Source organism: Protomyctophum parallelum, assembly GCF_964188405.1.
Source record: "Protomyctophum parallelum genome assembly, chromosome: 13".
Taxonomy (NCBI): domain Eukaryota; kingdom Metazoa; phylum Chordata; class Actinopteri; order Myctophiformes; family Myctophidae; genus Protomyctophum; species Protomyctophum parallelum.
The window spans coordinates 10,310,475-10,329,033 of record NC_139708.1 but is presented as its reverse complement, the minus strand read 5'-3'; the positions used below and the strand labels follow the sequence as shown (position 1 = coordinate 10,329,033).

Sequence of the window (18,559 nt, the reverse complement as noted above, 5' to 3'; positions counted from 1 at the left end):
TGATGAGCTACATTGAAAAGCACAAAACGACAGGACACAGGCTGAACACTTCATTAAAGGGCTGGAAAAGGAAATCAGTGATCCATCTATCGTGTGTGTGTGTGTGTGTGTGTGTGTGTGTGTGTGTGTGTGTGTGTGTGTGTGTGTGTGTGTGTGTGTGTGTGTGTGTGTGTGTGTGACGCAACTTGGCCTGTTGTAGCGCCACCATGAGGCTGATTTGAAAACTACCAAGTGGCATTTCTTCCTCAGCCTATAGTGGGAATAGGCATGCACGGCTCCGTGGATATGCACGGTTTTTAAATCCTAAAGCCTTGTTTATACTTCACTGTGCAACGGTCCTATGCTGGAAAATAGCACATGCAAACTCACAGCACATCTCATTCAAGACACTGAACTTGCAAATCTGCCATTTTGGCCATCCAAATGCATTATATGGTTAAATGGGCCCTAAGAGATGCTGAAATTAACTAGAAAAAGTGCCCTTCTGGGCACAGGTCTCCACCAGGAGGATAGGAGAGTGTGTGATGTTTGGCAAAATGTTTAGGAGTAATTTAAACATGTTTGTTTGTGTGTGTGTGTGTGTGTGTGTGTGTGTGTGTGTGTGTGTGTGTGTGTGTGTGTGTGTGTGTGTGTGTGTGAGAGAGAGAGAGAGGGATGCGTCTCTTTATTTTAGATTCTTTCTACATATACCATTTAAAGTTATTCACTTGTTATAGTGTATACGTATGTCATGCAATGACTTGTTTTTTGTTATATTATGTAGTACGCTTTGGCAATGTAAACAATATTTCATGCCAATAAAGCATATTGAAATTGGGGGCGTGGTTTGTTCACGCAAGGTTCACGCACGTCTCAGTAATGAATGTGGTCTTTTCTGATTGGGTATATTACAGGAAGAAGTGACGTTGGGTGAAGGAATGAATAGACGAGTAGAGTTAGTAGGCTACGTTTGTAGTGAATGACATTCATTTGCAGTTTGCGGGTAAAACAAACGACGTTTTGAATGGAATATCAGGGTACAGTGCACATATGCCTACACTTTATTTTAGTCCTGAGAAGTGCACTGAGCACGAAGAGTACTGCTGCTGCTGGGCGGATGGTGGATGATGATGATGGAGGCGGCTGGTGGTGAGCAAAGTCGCAGACTCTTCACGGGGACGGGGTCTCTTCCCGAGTCTTCCCCAAAAGAACAGAACTTTAATAGACACAGTTTACAGAAGACTTGTAGATCTGTTATTTTTATTATAAGTGCCCAATTTGATTTTGAGCTCATTCTGAAAGTAATATGGGCTTGTTTTTGACCGTGTACCTGGATTATTAGGCTATTATTATTATTACCCTAACTCAATTAACAGTTTGGAAATGCAAAAAGATTAAAAAAAATGCCAAACATAAGAGTACTCATGCGGAATGGCAAATTTCACTGAAATTATGATTTGGAATCATTGACTGTGCTGTGCTTGATATGTTTTCTCATTAATAATATTGCCTTCGAAATTGTTACTATAAATGCTACAGTGAGTGCATGGCCAAAATTGATATGCCACTGTATGAATCACCCCCCCATTCAACCCATTGTAAAAAAATCTAGAGTTGCAAATTGCGGCTACCGCCCCCCCCCCCCCCCCCCCCCATTTGCTTTGTTGGGAAAACTACATGGACAGCTAATGCTTTGTTCTAATCTGAATATCTAATCCTTTGTGTGTAGGTCATCAAATACAGAGCATAGGTTACACGATGAAGGTCCTTGCAACATAGATATCCTGGACCGCACATCACTGTCACATCGCAAGTTCATTGAACAGTACGTATGTGCTCAGACAGCTTTATTTTTGAGTGGTGCTAGCCATTCCAAGGCCTAACTTTGTGTGTGTCCGTATGAGCACCACCCATTCACATTAAGTGAGCCAGTGTAGGTCTCTGTATGTATGAGCATAACCATTGACCCTGATGTTTAGAGACTACGACCTATTGACCCTGCAGTTTCACAGAATTCACACACACGCACACACACACACACACACACACACACACACAGCACCACTCAGTTCAGACAGGTCTGATTTTTATAATGGTGTGTATGTAAAGTCAAATTATAAGATACACATTTGAGGATAGTTTGATATGAGGTCAGGTGTCATATATTTCCCAGTATCTTACACCACAGTATTTGTTAAAGGATTTTGAAATATGTCCACACTGCTCCACCACAAATATAATGCAGGCTTTAACTTCCTTTTAACCCATTCTGACCGGGCACCCATTTTGGTGTCAGCATCATGTTATGCTTTAGCTATTGAAAAATAGCAGATCTACAAGCTCATATCGCGCCACCGAGTGGCGCGATACGAGCTTGTAGGTCTGCTATTTTTGAAAAAAATCGAAGAACGACTGACATTTTTTTAATCTGATCTCAGGTCAGAATGGGTTAATCAGACCAGTGTGTGTCCAGTGGAAAACTCGTATGAATCTGATCTCAGGTCAGAATGGGTTAAAGGGCCATACATTGATAACATTATAATCATGAATTACCGCAAATCTTACAACTCTATGGTCTATGGTGCCGGTAGCTGAACTATTGCTCCTGCCATTTAGCAGGAGCAATAGTTGATGTTAATCTATCTAATCTGACCAAGCTCCTGCTGATTTGCCAACACATGATGATAGTTTTGTTTTCTTTCTTGGCCCTAGATACGCATACAGAAGACCAGTCATTCTCAGAAGCCTTACTGATAACACGGTATGTTAGGAAAGCCCTTCAGCATCTCACAGGCACAGCACAGAGATCCACAGCGTTTGGTTATCATCATTAATTATGCCTGCATAGGGAGCACTGGGCCACCCCGGTCAAATAAGCTACATTAGGTTTGACACATTTCTATGGTGTCACCGTGTCACTCTGTAGGATGCTGGCCATCTATAAGAGGGTCTGGGTGTCTTGAGTAGCCAGAGCTAATCTCGCAAACCGCTGGACCGACCACAACCACATTTTTTGTGCACACGCCCACGTTTTAATTTTTCGAAGGATTTGCTCAAATACATTTGCCATAAACATTTGCTTCAACTCACCTGTATCTGTAGTGAACTGTGCATTCTGTAGACAGATGATACACAAACAACTATGGTGTGTAGTGCATGCAATGCTTTAATCTTACACTGATTTCTGGTTTCAGAAGTTCAGGTCATTGTGCTCCAAGTCACATCTGCTAGAAGAATATGGCGAGCGGAGAGTCAGACTGAGTACAGCCAACACTTACTCTTACAAGAAAGGTATTTTCCCCTTTGCCATCAACATTTCAGTGCCGGTGTGAGAAATGGACAATCTTTCTGTTCACCTGGACAAATAGACAAGTGGAATATATATGCCATATCATACCTGCTGTTGTTTATTTGTGTGAGGTCTAATAGTGGTCTGACTATGGTAGTTGTCTTGAGAGGTCTGTAGTTTTGATTTGAGTACCTTTGAGGAGCTAGAGTAACATGAGGTGCATGCATAGTCAAGATGACATTGATGAATGCTCTAGCTATTTTTCCTCTCCAACAAAGATTTTCTTTATTTCCATTTTTTTATCACAGGAAAGGTTATCTAAAATACCTAGATCAATTACTTGATTCTTTATTTCTGATGCATTTGTTGCAGTTGATGTCCCTTTCCAAGAATTTGTGGATTTGTTGCTGAGACCTCAGTCTTTGAATACTCTGGGCAGTGGTGAGTAACACCTGATCAAAGTTCTCAGTCACCACGGCTAATTTCTATTGAAGCATGTCACGCACCGAAAATAGGCTATCTACAAGCTTACAATTAGATATATTTCAAGCGAACAAGAAGGCACTGGAGCAGCTCAGACGATTTAGGCCCTTAGTTTATTATAACAGGGTGCAGATAAAAAGTGACAATGTTTCGATGTGTAAGTTACATCTTCGTCAGGTCATAGCTATGATCTGGCAAATCCCTGGCAAAAACTATTTTCAGATGGTTTTCCGTGCCCAATTTGGGGGTCCTTGACATAAAATGTTTGACAACCACTATCAGGTTTTTTTACTCTGTAAAAGAATCACCCTGTATCTTTCTTCAACAGACACACTGTATTTCTTTGGGGACAACAACTTTACAGAGTGGAAAGCCTTGTTTGAGCAGTACAAGTCTCCTCCTTATGTCCTCCCCCACACCACAGGAGCGTACAGTTTTGGCATAGCAGGTCTGTTTTTACATGACATGAGAGGGTGTGTGCTATGCACAGCAGCCATATTGGAAAGAAATCGTTCCTCTTCCTTTCTTCCTTCATAGGTCTTACCGATTATACTAAGGTAGTTAATATAAAGGTTTTGAGAACCACTGTGCTACACTAAATGGAACAGAGACTTAACTGTGAAGGAAGTAAGGAAACTATAATGTGAAAATACACGTAAAGGCCTTGTATTCAAAATCAATGTTACTTGCATGTAGCGCGATAGCACTTTGTTCACCACTGCTGTGTTGGACTGAGCTGTGTTGTGTGTGTCCAGGTCCAGGGACAGGTGTTCCTTTTCACTGGCATGGCCCCGGCTACTCTGAAGTCATCTATGGCAGAAAGGTAAACGCATAGCTCACCTTCTCTTTACATTATTATTATCATTACATTATTTCTTGTTATATTGAAATTTTCTTTGTATATTGTGGATTATTCTGTCAGGAACTCTATTCTTAAAAATCACACATTCTGTGCTCAGCCAATCAAATCGCCACATTGTGTGTACCACAGACAGAGACACACAAAGCTGGGCATAGGAGAGGTTAGCGCCCCTCAAAATGTCACACTTGTGTGAAGTGAGCAGTGCCTTTTTAGATCGCTTTTTAGGCCCACAGGGGACATGCACATGACATCATCATACATCCATTTTTAGGCCTAAAGGGCCCTAAAAAGTTTATATGGAATAACAGTGACCATGGTGATATGACTGTGTGTCTTTGTACAGCGGTGGTTCCTGTACCCACCAGAGAAGGAGCCCCACTTCCACCCCAACCACACCACTCTGTCTTGGGTGACTGACACCTACCCTTACCTGCCCCAGGAGGAGGCACCACTGGAATGCACCATCCGACCCGGAGAGGTAGAACAAACATTATCTGCACTGTTTGACTGGCTATTTATTGTTGTTAAAGGAGAATTCCAAGTCTTTATTTATTTTATTTTTTATACATATTATTATTATTATTTGTTTGCATAATTCTATTAGTCTTCTATTATGTCTATGTATATTTGTATGTGCCTTTTATTTCATATGGTGCAAGATACCGGGGTTGTGGCTCTTTCAGAGCGGGAACTCCGGGGGGAGGGGAGGGGAAAAAGGGGAAAAGAATGTTCGAAAAATGTATAATATTTTCGTGTGAACATTAATAAAAAAACTTTGATAAAAAAAAAAAAGGAGAATTCCATGCTAGAATACTTTTTTACCTTTCTTACCTTTCTTTGTAGTCGTTACGTCCCCACCAAAGAGGTCCAGGTGTCCTTATTGGCTATTTCCCCTACCATAAACCCTCAATGAATTGCATTGAATTTAATGGGAATTGAATGGGGCTATGGGGTGTTGTGCTAATTCGCTTATTTCCATCCAAATAAGTAGTAAAGTGTGCCGCTTGGGATATTATTACTTGCACAAGCAGAGCGCGCAAGTAATAGTTTCTCCCGGTCCGTATGCACCGTCCCAGCCAACCCGCCACTTTTGATGCGTATGCAAATAAAACAGCAAACTGCCTAATTTGCTGGGACCAGATTACATACATGACCATATGTCTTACGTCATCATTGAGAGCTAGTCATACATACATATACTATATATATGTAATTTGTAAAATAAAATAGCAAATTGTGCCTGATTTGCTGGGACCAGATTACATGGTGTGTATATGTATAACTAGCTCTCAATGATGACGTAAGACATATGTGGATTAAAGGACCCAATGCCAGAGTGTAATTGATCTTCGATTGTGACGTAATGATCACATATGTTTTAGTGTTGGGAGGATTAAAGGTAATGTTCCTGTGTATACATGTATGTAACCTGGTCCGAGCAAATCAGGCACAATTTGCTGTTTTATTTGCATACGCATCAAAAGTGGCGGGTTGGCTGGGACGGATTTTGGCGCAATGTAACCACAGTATACCACTAATCAACTTACAAATTACATATATAGTATATGTATGACTAGCTCTCAATGATGATGTAAGAAATATGGTCATGTATGTAATCTGGTCCCAGCAAATCAGGCACAATTTGCTGTTTTATTTGCATACGCATCAAAAGTGGCGGGTTGGCTCGGACGGTTTTTGGCGCAAAGTAACCACAGTATACCGCTAATCAACTTACAAATTACATATATATGTATAACTAGCTCTCAATGATGACATAAACATAAAATATACCGCTAATCAACTTACAAATTACATATACATATACTGTACATAGTTATGTATAACTAGCTCTCAATGATGACGTAATAAAGATGTGGATTAAAGGACCATTCAATGCCAGAGTGTAATTGGTTTTCGATGGTGACGTAATGACGATATGTTTTAGTGTTGGGAGAATTAAAGGTAATGCTCTTATGTATACATGTATGTAATCTGGCACCACTGCCATATCAGGCACAAGTAGTCATTACGTAACATGCATAAAGTAGGTAGGTAGCAAATAGTTAAACCTAATCAACATTTCAAACGTTCCTTCACAGAGAAACTGAGATTTGACAGTTTGTAGCGGTCGAAAGTACTTGCGCACTAGTAGGCCATTTATGGCCTACTAGTGTGCAACAAGCAAGTATGCACTCGACAGAGGGCAGTTCTAGTTTACATTATGAAGAGAGGATATATAAAAATAATAATAATAATTGAGCAATGGAAATAAGCGAATTAGCACAACACCCCATAGCCCCATTCAATTCCCATTCAATGCAATTCATTTAGGGCTTATGGTAGGGGATGGGGAAATAGCCAATAAGGAGCTTTTGCACAAAATAACACCTGGACCTCTTTGGTGGGGACGTAACAACAACAACAAAGACAGGTAAGAAAGCCTTTTAGTATGGAATTCTCCTTTAAAGGAGTATTTCTCTTTAAAACAGGGTTGACACTAAGGTCTTAGGTGCTATTTACACGAGGATGGTGTTCATAAAAAACGGCAAAATAAAGTACCGTTTAGCGCTGTCATTTAGACGAGAACGGTGTTCTCAGGAGGTGAAAACGCATCGAAGTGAAACTGCCTCCCAGAGTGGAAATCTTTCAGAACACCGTTTCCTATGGTCTCCATATAAACAGGCAAAACGGTGAATCCGCAAAACTTATGACATCATGGCTCACGTTGGCTCACAGCGCATATGTTTATTACATTGATGCAGAGCCATATAATTATGATATAATGGAGTTGCTGAACAAGCCTCCCTCCTCGCCTACAAAGTGCTGCTCATCAGCGATGTTGAATGCAAAACCATGATGTAAATAAAAAGCCTTGTGATAGACGGCAGCCGCGGCAGCAGCGTTTATGTAGCCTAATGTATTATAATATATATAACCATCCCGTGGCGCTGCCCAGAGCCGTGTTGCGCAGGCTTGCGTGAAGGTTTCTTCTTCTTGTACGTGGGTGACCTGTCTACTTGGCAGCCCGTTATCGCCACCTAGCGACAGTATAGCATAATAGCACATCATATCATAACGTGTGCGTTCTCGTGTAAAGGGTAAGAAAAAATGAGAACGCAACGGGACTTTGACGTGTTATATGGAGATGGTCGCCGTCTAAAAGAGGCCTTAGAGGCACTTGGCAAGTACAAGTCATGTTCTACTTGCCCAAAGGTCATGCCCACTTGCCCAGAAAGTAAATTATAAAATGATAGGTAAAGCCCCCTCACTTCACACGGGTGTGAATACCTCAATTTCTATGACCAAATACTAGAGGTGCACCGATGTGGAAATTCTTGGCCGATACCGATGTTAAAAAAATAATCTAGCCGATTGCCGATGTTTGTATAGTATACCGTATTTCTCCAAATAGTAGCCTGGGCTGTTAATATGCTAAATTGATTTGCAGTAGGCGGTTATTTATTTTTGCACCGGTCTGCACCGGGCCATTATTTGGTTACAGTGCAAAATTAAAAGTTATGAATGATAAACATGATACATAGCAGGCAAAGTATTTTGTTAAAGCTCCCCCCCCCCCCCCCAAAAATCTGGCTTAACCCTTTGCCACACTTTTCTGTGTGTCTGTGTGGACAGGTGCTGTATTTCCCAGACCACTGGTGGCACGCCACTCTCAACCTGGACACCAGTGTCTTCATATCTACTTTCCTGCGTTGAGCAGGTTTGCTCAGGTGACTGGCTAGAGGCAGACTGCAGGTTCCCACACATCGAATGTGCTCTTACCGTGGATTTAAGAGAACAATGCAAAATCACAAAGTGTTCATTTTAACTCTTGCTTTCATGAAGATGGACAACATTCCAATAGAATGGTGGAACAAAATTATTTGACATTTGCACTTCATGAACTGTAATTGCTTGAATGTGACCAAATGAGCAATATAGATATATTTATATTGATGCTAATTTTTGATTTAAAACTAGGAATTGTGACTTCAGTATCAATCTGTGATTTCATGGCTACTGATATGAAGAACTTTAAAGTACATGAGGGAAGGGAAGTATTAAGTGATAAGTGGGAACTGCAAAGTTTTTTAATTTTTTTGCTACTTAAAAATACCTATTCTGTAGGAACAAAACAATGCTGATTTACAAGCAAATTTTGTGTAAAGAGAAAAATGTGGTCAGGTCCAAGATTGGAGGGTTAAGTCAGAAACATATATGTTCCCACTTGGCATGAATGCACCTGTTGCATCATCAGTCATGTGTTGTTTTCTATGAAAGGTTGCCTTTTGCACATGGGAATTAAGAAATTATTTATATTTTTATCAAGGCATTGATTTTACTGTTAAATGTTCACATACTGCATTTAATTGAATAAATTAATTAAAAAGAAAAATTGTGTATTAATCAATGAACAGAGTCAAACTGAAAGGTTTTTGAACAGTACCTACAGGTAGTACAGTTGAGGGCCATTTTACTCATGTTATGCATCCCATATCTATAATGTGTTATAAACATAATACAACAGTAAGACGCCCTGAGGGTGAGAAGCGAGGTCACGTCCACGCATCCGCCTGGGTGACAGCAGACTGCTGGGTGAGCGCAGGCGCTTTGGCATGGGGGGTCAGATCAACATATGGAATGAATTCTGTACTGGCCATATATGGAGCATGTCTTGAGTGTACAGGGTTTGATGAGGTCAGATCAACATATGGAATGTCAACCGAAAGTTCGGTCTGGTTTATTAACCAGGCTAAACCGAAAGGACCAACATATGGAATGTCAGAACAGGTCAGCTCCATATATGGAGATCTAAGGGTTTGAGGTTTGAGGTCAGATGTAGAGTTGCTGGCTGGCTCCATATATGCAGATCTAGGTGATGATCCAGTCTTCTCCATGGTTATTGGTTATCCAGGATTAGATGAGGTCATTGTCGTGATCTTCATATGGATATGGCCATATGTGGTGGTGTGACGTGTCATGAGGTGTGATGTCACGAGGTGTGACCATATATGGAGGTGTAATGTCATGAGGCGTGACCATACTGTATATGGAGGCATGATGTCATGAGGTGTGACCATATATGGTGGTGTGATGACACAAGGCGTGACCGGTGTGACGTTCAGGAGATGCAAGTTTTCATAGTAAATACGACCTACGGTTATAATCTGCTTATGACACCGTATAATTATAGTCATAAGCACTCATAGTCATAATGCTTTATAACAATAATCAAACATAAAGCATAGAGTGCCAGCACTTTGAGTTTGAGGACAAAACCATGAAAAGCACAATACTGGTACATCAAGGTCCTCCATTATTTTCAATTCATCATGAATCTGTATTGGCATATATTGCTTGACAGAGTGGCAAATTTCCATTTTATGTTCAATTTAATGGACAATAAAGATGTGTTTATTTTAAACAGCCGACGCCGACCTACAAACAAGTACAAGCTGCTATTAATTAATCTGAGACTGCTATTTTCGACGCGCGAGGCCCCCGTGCGACGAAGTATAAAATAGGGCTTTAGGCTTTAAGCATAGGGAAGGCGTGGCCTTCCTGTGCGTCACACCGGAACTGACCGCGTCACGCTGTAGGAGCTAGGAGCCCAGAGAGCAGAGAGGAACTCAGCAGGAAGTCAACATTCTATGAAGTATTAAAAAAAAGTGTGTCCAGCAGCTAAATAAATCTACACAAAGCAGCTACGCTGCTGTCCTCCTCTGTTGCTGCCGAGTTGAACAGCTTTACGGAGCTTCGAAAGCACCCAGAAGATGGCCGACGAAAACATATTCCTTTTCGTGCCGAATGTGATCGGTGAGTGTTATATTTGTCTGTATGTATGGTGGGTGTCGCTCTCAAAAAATAAAACAGTATTATATAGTCTGTTATATTTGTGTGACACACGTACGGACGGAGTAGTGAGTACTTAGCCTCATAGATGTATTTTATCTATTTTGACATTTTCTATTTTTATATAAAAATGACAAAATAGATTAAATACATCTATGATTGTCTTGATCCAACGCTAATAGTACTAACATGTTGTTGATGTTGTTGTTCAGGGTATGTCCGCATCGTGCTGGCCTTCCTGTCATTCTACCTGATGCCATGCTGCCCGATGCCCGCCGTGTTCTGCTACCTGCTCAGCGCTCTGCTGGACGCCTTCGACGGCCACGCTGCCAGGGCACTCAACCAGTGTAAGAGACCACTTTGTGTGTGTGTGTGTGTGTGTGTGTGTGTGTGTGTGTGTGTGTGTGTGTGTGACGTGTGACGTGTGTGTGTGTGTGTGTGTGTGTGTGTGTGTTGTGTAGCGATAATCATAACTCTATGGTGATAATATGCTGATAACTGTGTGTGAAAGAGTGACACCGAGAGAGAGATGGCGAGTATGCACCTCTTACTTAACGTCATCTGCCCCACATTTTGACATACATTAAATCCAACTCATGTGAGTTGGATTAATTAAAGCATAAATTAATTAGAGGGTACATTCTGCAGAGAGAATTCCCACCAGAACATATACTGTGCCTGCTGTGAGTACATCATCATCATCACACTGCTCCAGTTCTAACGTGGCTTGAGGCTTCTCCTCTGTAGTCACAATTCTTACATAATCATCTAATAATTATTTGAGATAATGATAATCACTATTGTTTTTTTTGCATAATCGTCACAATCATAGATTTGCAAACGTATATATTTTTTTGTGGAAATAGACAATCTGCTTTGAGCTTGTAACTGCTATTTCCACTATTCAGGTTTCTATTTTTAAGTACAAAGTTATTACATCATGCAATCAAGTTATTTGTCATATCTGCACTGTGCAACTTTTAGTTCACGAAGACTAAAAGCCAAACAGAAATGTTGATCATAATGTTGACAAAAACGACCAAAAAAACCACCACACACAATTAAATTGTTAATCACAATGATTTGAGCGACAATCAGTCGTTGTTTAAAATGTCATAACGGTGACAGCCCTTCTCCTCTGCTCTGTGAACCAGCTACGAAGTTTGGTGCCATGTTGGACATGTTGACAGACCGCTGTGCCACCATGTGCTTGCTGGTCAACCTGGCCTTGCTCTACCCTTCCTATACCTTCCTGTTCCAAGTCAGCATGTGTCTGGACATCGCCAGCCACTGGCTGCACCTTCACAGGTACAGCACCCACGGTCCCTCCTTATTCTGGTCATGTCATAATAGGTGAACACTTGGCCCCAAAAATAAATAAGCCAATAATTTGGCGAACGTAGAAGATACTTACTACAAGTATTGTTGGCTCGCTATTTGACATACAATGAATTATGTATGTAGGTGTTAAGTGGAAGATGGGCCAACAAAAGAGATAAAGACCATGAACATGCCTAAAATTGTGTTTTGTGTCAAGACAAGTAGGTTATATGATTATTATAACACAAGGGTAAGTAACTAAGGAGTTGTAAAGTTTAAAGTGCTGGCATTTTTAAATAACCTTCTTAGGTGTGCACAAAACTGCATCAACACAGACATACACAAATGTCTGTTGATGTCGTTTGTTTTGCAGCCTCAAACACAGACATTCGCTACTAGAATGACCATAGACTAATTCTGCTGTCGGGTGGAAACCTTGTATGTCCAAAACCGTTACTCTACAGGAAATGGAAATAAGAACCTTTTGTTCCAATGGATCCAGTGTAGTTATTTAGTCACAAGCTCTTAATACGTCCCTATTTGGGCATGTCGTTATAAGTGAAAGATTTTTCACCTTTTCTATTTCTACATAAATAGACAGAGACCACTTTTAACTACCCACAAAGGTGGCACTGCTTTGCGGCGTGCCCTGAGCTTGTAGTTCGGCTAGGATTTGTGAAATAAACATAGGATGAAACATGGAGAACAAGGTTTCTGCTCGACTGAGTCGACTGCAAATATAATATATAGAATTTGGAATGACATCTTCCCTGAGTTACTGAGGTATGTTGCAGCCTACGGAAATAAATGTGACCTGCCCTTGAAAGATCGGTTGGACATGCTGGAAGCTGTTTGAAACAGAGCGTTGCTTTGACTATTGTAGGATGTGGCATGGACTCAGGCCTGAAGGAATCATCCTGCTTTACTTTGTAGAGTTGAATCAGCCCACAACACCAGCCAAAAAAAATGGATTCACCCAGGGGCTCAAGAGAGAGAGAGAGAGAACTTGTAGATCTGCTTTTTCTGGTGAAGAGATTTGGTATAGAAGGAAACTATAGCAGGCCAACTTGACTACGTTTGACTAAGCATGGTTAAGTCTTGTTCTCTTTCTCAACAATCTCTCCTTCAGCTCAATGATGAAGGGATCTGCCAGCCACAAGACCATTGACCTCTCTGGCAACCCCATCCTTCGTCTTTACTACACATCCAAGGTAAGAGGAGGCAGCACAGACTCAAAATACACAGATCCTTTGTGTTATTATAATTTACTTCATTAACCTTCCTTAGTTACTATGTACAGTAAGTCATTACACAAGTGTGCACTGAAAGCATATTTATTTAACATTGTCATGTGTAGTCCACTCTCACAAAATTACTTGCTCACAGTGGTATCTCTATCGGGTCTCTGCTCTACATGTAAAGTGTCTTCAGGCAACTTTAACACATTTGACACAATAAAATTGGATTTAATTTAATTACTGTACAGTCCACACATAATGCAAAATATAATGTACCGAATCTGCCGATAAAGTGACAATATTTATTCTGAAATAATGGCATCAACCTGTATGACTATATTGATATGAAATAATATTCATCATGCCTCCAGTTTGTAAAGTTCTTTGAAGATTGTCGCCTCTAAATGCATGCCAAGAATAGATCTACAAGCTCTGCGGGTCTGGTCATCAAATTATCAAATTCTTACTGGCTTATCTGTCAATATGATACTCTGTATTAGTGACTCCGCCTGTCATCAAATTATTGGCTTAGGAATGTGACAAGGATTCATGGGCTAACCAGACAGTGGCCTTGGGGTTAGAGTGTCCGTCCTGAAACTGGGAGGTCGGGGGTTCGATCCCCGCTGTATTAGACCAAAGACTGTAAAAATGGGACCCAATGCCTCCCTGCTTGGCACTCAGCATCAATGGGTTGGATTGGGGGTCAAATCAACTAATGATTCCCGGTCGCGGCGCATGCTGCGGCTCACCGCTCCAAGAGATGGGTCAAATGCGGAGAACAAATTTCACTGCGGTAATGTGTGTGACTAATCGTACGACTTTGACTTTGGGGTGTGTAATTGAAAATATGTTTTTTTTTAGGTGAACTTCAACTACTCTTTTAATTAAAGTGTGTTAATGTTGAATACCTACAAAGTCGCCCTTTAACTAACTTGTGCTGGGCGTACAGCCGACGGAACTGCTCAGCCTGGTATTCCTAAAATAACCTAAGTAAATTATGCTTAAACGGTTAAACCTAACCTTATTCCTAACCTTAACCTCAGTAAAACTATGCCTAAACCTAAACTTATTTCTAACCTTATTCTCAGTAAAATAAAATACAGAAAACAAGAACCGCCGCACCGAGAGGTGAGGTCGGCGGGGGAAAAAACGAGGGCTAGATGGATTATGGGCGACGGTACCTGTTACCTTTTTAATGTCCAGTAAAATGTGCAATGATGTATGTAGCGTACTGGTGTTGTCTCTCTCTGTCTGTAGCCAGTGCTGTTTGTCATGTGCATGGGGAATGAGTTGTTCTTCTGCCTGCTCTACATCCTCCATCATATTGAGGAACCAGCAGGTAAGTCTTGGTACTTGTGTTGAGCCTATTTTATACTGTAGTATGAGTCTTTAGCATGTAAATCATTATCATCATTAAAGTAACAATATTTGTGCAACTGCCTAACCTCTGTGGACATTTCTTTATGTTATGATGTTGTGCGAACATTCCTTCTTGACTTGATGTTGTTGTAGTCATGTCAATGAATGTTAGTCCCAAGGCTTAGTGCAGTGTGTATTTTACGAGAAAATACCAATTCTAAGATTCTTTTAGGCCAACGTACTACCAACCAACTTACGACTGATTGAATCTCAAACCACATGGCTTTGTGTAAAACTATTTCCGTTAACTGTTTTGTGGACATCATTTTGTGAGATCAATAAATAAGCTGTTTAATATTTGATGAGTGAGTTGAAACCCCACCAGTGCTGTGTACTGAAGCCGACCTGTGTGTGTGTGTGTGTGTGTGTGTGTGTGTGTGTGTGTGTGTGTGTGTGTGTGTGTGCATGCGTGCGTGCGTGCAGGCTGGCTGTACTGGCTCCAGGGAGCCTGTGCAATCATCTGTCTCCTCAAGTCCGGCATCAGCCTCCTCCACCTGATCACCGCCTCTCAGAACATGGTAGCGTTTGATGAAGCGGAACGTGAAAAGGCTAGAAAGGCCAAGGCCGAGTGAGGAGCCGAAACCGATTATACTAAGTTGACACACCGCTTGTTTTTGTTTGTTTGTTTTTGTTTGTTTTTATATGAGGAGGTGGACTATTACTCACATACAGTATACAGCACATTGATTCAATCAGTTTGAAACTGGGGTGCATTGCTCCTTTTGTCTTGTAGGCTGAGCTCTATAAAAACCAAAGTCCCAACATGCACAAAGTCCCCTCTGCAACATTTTAATTGCACATAGAGGTGATTCTGTGCGCACAATGGACTTTTTATTTCTCTTTTTTTGTATATGAACTAGGGTTTGAGATTTTCTCTGGAGCATACGTAGCATTGTCTATTTAAGCCATAATTCATTTAGTATCATTCCCGCTAAGTCGAATCTACCCAGTGCTGTACACAAGGCCACCGATACCCAGGGAAATGAAATAATCATCTTGCAATAGTCTGAAAGGGTTGGATAGGGAAAAATGCAGGGCACATGCCACATACATTCCTCTGAGACAGGTTGTCGATGCCTATCTGATAGGTGTACAGTACAGGGACTGACGTGAGCTTGGGTCAGAGGAGACTGACACAAGGTTGTTTGCAGGAGTGGAGTCAAGCGTGCTTAATGAGTGTTAACCACCTAAGCCCCATTTTAATAATATTTTTGTCCCCTTTTAGTTGTTGGGTTATTTGTCACTGTACATTTGCACATGTGTGACATTTGTCCTGCATTTACCCATTGGAACTATCAGGAGCAGTAGGTGTTATTAATAGTTTCTGTATTTCTTTGAAGATTGTCGCCTATAAGGGCATGCCCAGAATAGATCTACAAGCTCTGCGAGCTGTACAGTATATAGGGCTTAAGTGGCCATTAAGTAGTCATTGTTGGAGAACTTAATCAAAGTCTATCATAACTAACCACTCACAGAGAAATCCCAAGCTTAGGTAGGGGTATTGATTTCAAAGGAGGCAAAGTATGATAATGAGCAGATTTTATTAGATTCTAGTATTCTAATGTACTGTATCGGTTGTTCATATATAGTTATATTAATTTAGGGAGTATGTCTATTGTGATGTCTGACAATATTAGACACTTATTTGACTAAATATTGACCACCGTTGAAATGCATACAGTGTGATTTATGTTCCAACATTCAACTTTATTTATTGATTACCCTGATATGACCCCCACATATACACATAACATAATAACCATACAGAAAACTAATGCTGATCTATAGGATTACTTAATAAGGTCACATGGACATGCTGTTGAAACATTTTAAAAGGGATTGACACCAGCTATTATGTAATTTGCTGTATTTAAAATTGAGTTGTAAGTAATGTGTCGGTCATCAAATCAACTACAAAACAATACAGGCCAACAAATGCAAAAGGCTAACCTAACCTATTCCCTTTTCAATGTAGACAATCTAATGCTTTTTGTTGTTTTTATTTGCTATACTTTGTTTTTTTATATCACATTATGCTTAAGTTATGAGTATACAGTATGTTCCTAGCTCTAAGATCCGAGCCACTATCTATAAAGCTCTTACGTTTTACTTTATGAAGATTAATAATTATATATTATAGTTGGGTGTTATAGGTTGAACTTGTTGCACTGTTGACTGTAAGTCGCTAAATGATATTTTATGATGCAAATGTTTTGTTTCGAACTGTGGTAGGAGTGGTAGAAGAGACTTTTTTTTGCTATTTATATTCCAACCAAGTATGTTCAAAGTTATATAGGGCACAATTCTTACCTCATATGAAAGACAGCTGAGTATTAGTTTGTGGTATTGTATCATTCATTTGACATGTGTTTTTCTTTTCATCACTGTCTGACCTTGAGTGTATATATATACTGTATGAGTGTAGGTGCTATGTGCACCATGCTGCTGATTGATTTTAGATTAAGTTCTGTACAGTAGTGGTTCTCAATCTTTTTTTACTTTCATAATTGGGCCACAGACCCCATATCTTGTGAGTGTACAAATGGAACCATTAGTGTACACTGATTTGGTTTCTATCTGTAGAGGACCCCTGAACCTGGCTGGAACCCATAGATATAAAAACCTAGATGTCTCATTGGCCGCTGCAGTTCATTGGAGCGACCTGTATCGCACGGGAAGTGCGGAAGGCACGCTGCCACTCAAGTGACTACTGGCCAATCGCAGTGCCTCTTTTCCCGGGACTCATCAATTCAATTCAAAGGAGCTTTGTTGGCATGAGAAAATAAACGTTTACACTGCCTCTGATTGGCCTAACGAATGTCCCCTTCTGCGTCACAGACGCTTGCCTTCCCTCGAGATACAGACACCCCAGAGCCGAAGGAGGCGTCTACCTTTCTATGTCTATGCTGGAAACCACTAAACGACTAAAAGACTTCCCCAGGCCGTACCTTGAGAACCACTGCAGTACATAATTGTGTGAAGCTGAATTATAAATATTAGCCTCTTCCATTTGTTTTTGGTAAACCCATTTGCTGAAATGTACTGTAAGATATTCTACATCCTAACACCAAGAAGCAGTTAAGCCACACACACACACACACACACACGTTTTAACATTTTTTTTATGTCCACACAAAGGATATGCATACAAGGACACAAATATTATAGGTGCATTAGAGTTCTAAACTTCTAATTGCAAAATCATGGCATGTGTTTTCATGATACAATAGGCATGTCACTCAGTACTCTATGGGTATAAGTAACAGCGTCTCGCCATATATGCCGGCTGCGAATTATAGCAGAGACACCACAATACTTTGCCAGCCTTTTTGCCTCCTTTTTTGGTATCCCAAGTTGTTGGACACACACACACACACACGAAATAAATCTAACAGTATCATGCCATAATGATTGTATTGAAATATTCAGGCCACCACTTCCCATGCAGTCCCTCTGCGTTACATTCACCTGAACGGAGGTACATAATAAAGGTGTTTAAACCAAAATTGTGAATAATGCTTCTTTTCTATGTCGTATGGTCGTTTTCTATCACTGGGAAGCAAAACATTGCTGGTCTTTTGTTTCTGTTTCTGTGACACAAATAAACACCACCATGTAAAGAAAGGAAGAAAACTAATTTTTTGTATTATATTGGATGTTATTACAGTTTATTACATTAATTCTGTTTAATCACATAGCTATACCAGTATTGAAACAGATACAGGTCTGGTCAAGCCTAAATTATACAGGTGAAACCTGAATATATCATAAGTTTTGAACAGTGTTTCTCCCCTCAAGGACCACCAGGGGTCCTCGAGGGATTACCAGGAGGTTCCCAGCAAAATGAGGAACATTTTAACCACTTATTTAAACCCTATTATTTTATAGTTTGCAAATATTCGAAATTAGACTGATCTACAAGCTCAACGTGTCTTGTTATTTGTAGTGCTTCTATTTTGAAACATTTTGATTAATTTTGAAATATTTTAACAACACAAGGCTTCTCTTATAGGGGGTGTCTAGCTGGTGGGTACATATTTTCCAGATGTGGGTCTGCAGCCAAATAGGTCTACCAATTTGGGGGTCCCACTCCCTGGGGGTCCTAACGCCTACTTAACA

At 40.5% G+C, this 18,559-nt stretch overlaps 2 protein-coding genes across 3 annotated transcripts; both read left to right on the top strand.

Moving 5' to 3' along the window:
- Positions 1-920: 920 nt before the first annotated feature.
- Positions 921-8,589, top strand: jmjd8 (jumonji domain containing 8). 2 transcript variants are annotated; one of them, XM_083780605.1, is made up of 9 exons: positions 921-1,128; positions 1,709-1,804; positions 2,692-2,740; positions 3,174-3,270; positions 3,641-3,709; positions 4,080-4,199; positions 4,507-4,574; positions 4,957-5,091; positions 8,247-8,589. In XM_083780605.1, exons 1-9 carry the CDS (start codon positions 1,004-1,006, stop codon positions 8,325-8,327), a joined length of 840 nt encoding a protein of 279 aa, XP_083636731.1. In that variant the 5' UTR covers positions 921-1,003; the 3' UTR covers positions 8,328-8,589. The 2 variants fall into 2 exon arrangements, with proteins under 2 accessions (XP_083636731.1, XP_083636732.1); XM_083780606.1 differs by lacking the exon at positions 2,692-2,740 and having other exon boundaries at positions 1,709-1,808.
- A 1,614-nt stretch (positions 8,590-10,203) lies between these two features.
- On the top strand, positions 10,204-18,038 carry cdipt (CDP-diacylglycerol--inositol 3-phosphatidyltransferase (phosphatidylinositol synthase)). Its single transcript, XM_083780263.1, has 6 exons — positions 10,204-10,427; positions 10,676-10,810; positions 11,618-11,771; positions 12,913-12,994; positions 14,279-14,360; positions 14,864-18,038. The coding sequence occupies exons 1-6, from the start codon at positions 10,385-10,387 to the stop codon at positions 15,010-15,012; spliced, it is 645 nt and encodes a 214-aa protein (XP_083636389.1). The 5' UTR covers positions 10,204-10,384; the 3' UTR covers positions 15,013-18,038.
- The last annotated feature ends 521 nt before the right edge of the window (positions 18,039-18,559 follow it).

What these genes read in the sequence shown, in the direction of transcription:
- cdipt (XM_083780263.1), top strand. Translation starts at nt 10,385, where the DNA reads ATGGCCGACGAAAACATATTCCTTTTCGTGCCGAATGTGATCG. An exon ending in TTTCGTGCCGAATGTGATCG is followed by an intron (nt 10,428 to 10,675) that starts GTGAGTGTTATA and finishes GTTGTTGTTCAG; the next exon opens with GGTATGTCCGCATCGTGCTG. An exon ending in GTCTTTACTACACATCCAAG is followed by an intron (nt 12,995 to 14,278) that starts GTAAGAGGAGGC and finishes CTCTGTCTGTAG; the next exon opens with CCAGTGCTGTTTGTCATGTG.
- jmjd8 (XM_083780605.1), top strand. Translation starts at nt 1,004, where the DNA reads ATGGAATATCAGGGTACAGTGCACATATGCCTACACTTTATTTTAGTC. An exon ending in GATGATGGAGGCGGCTGGTG is followed by an intron (nt 1,129 to 1,708) that starts GTGAGCAAAGTC and finishes CTTTGTGTGTAG; the next exon opens with GTCATCAAATACAGAGCATA. An exon ending in GTACAGTTTTGGCATAGCAG is followed by an intron (nt 4,200 to 4,506) that starts GTCTGTTTTTAC and finishes GTGTGTGTCCAG; the next exon opens with GTCCAGGGACAGGTGTTCCT.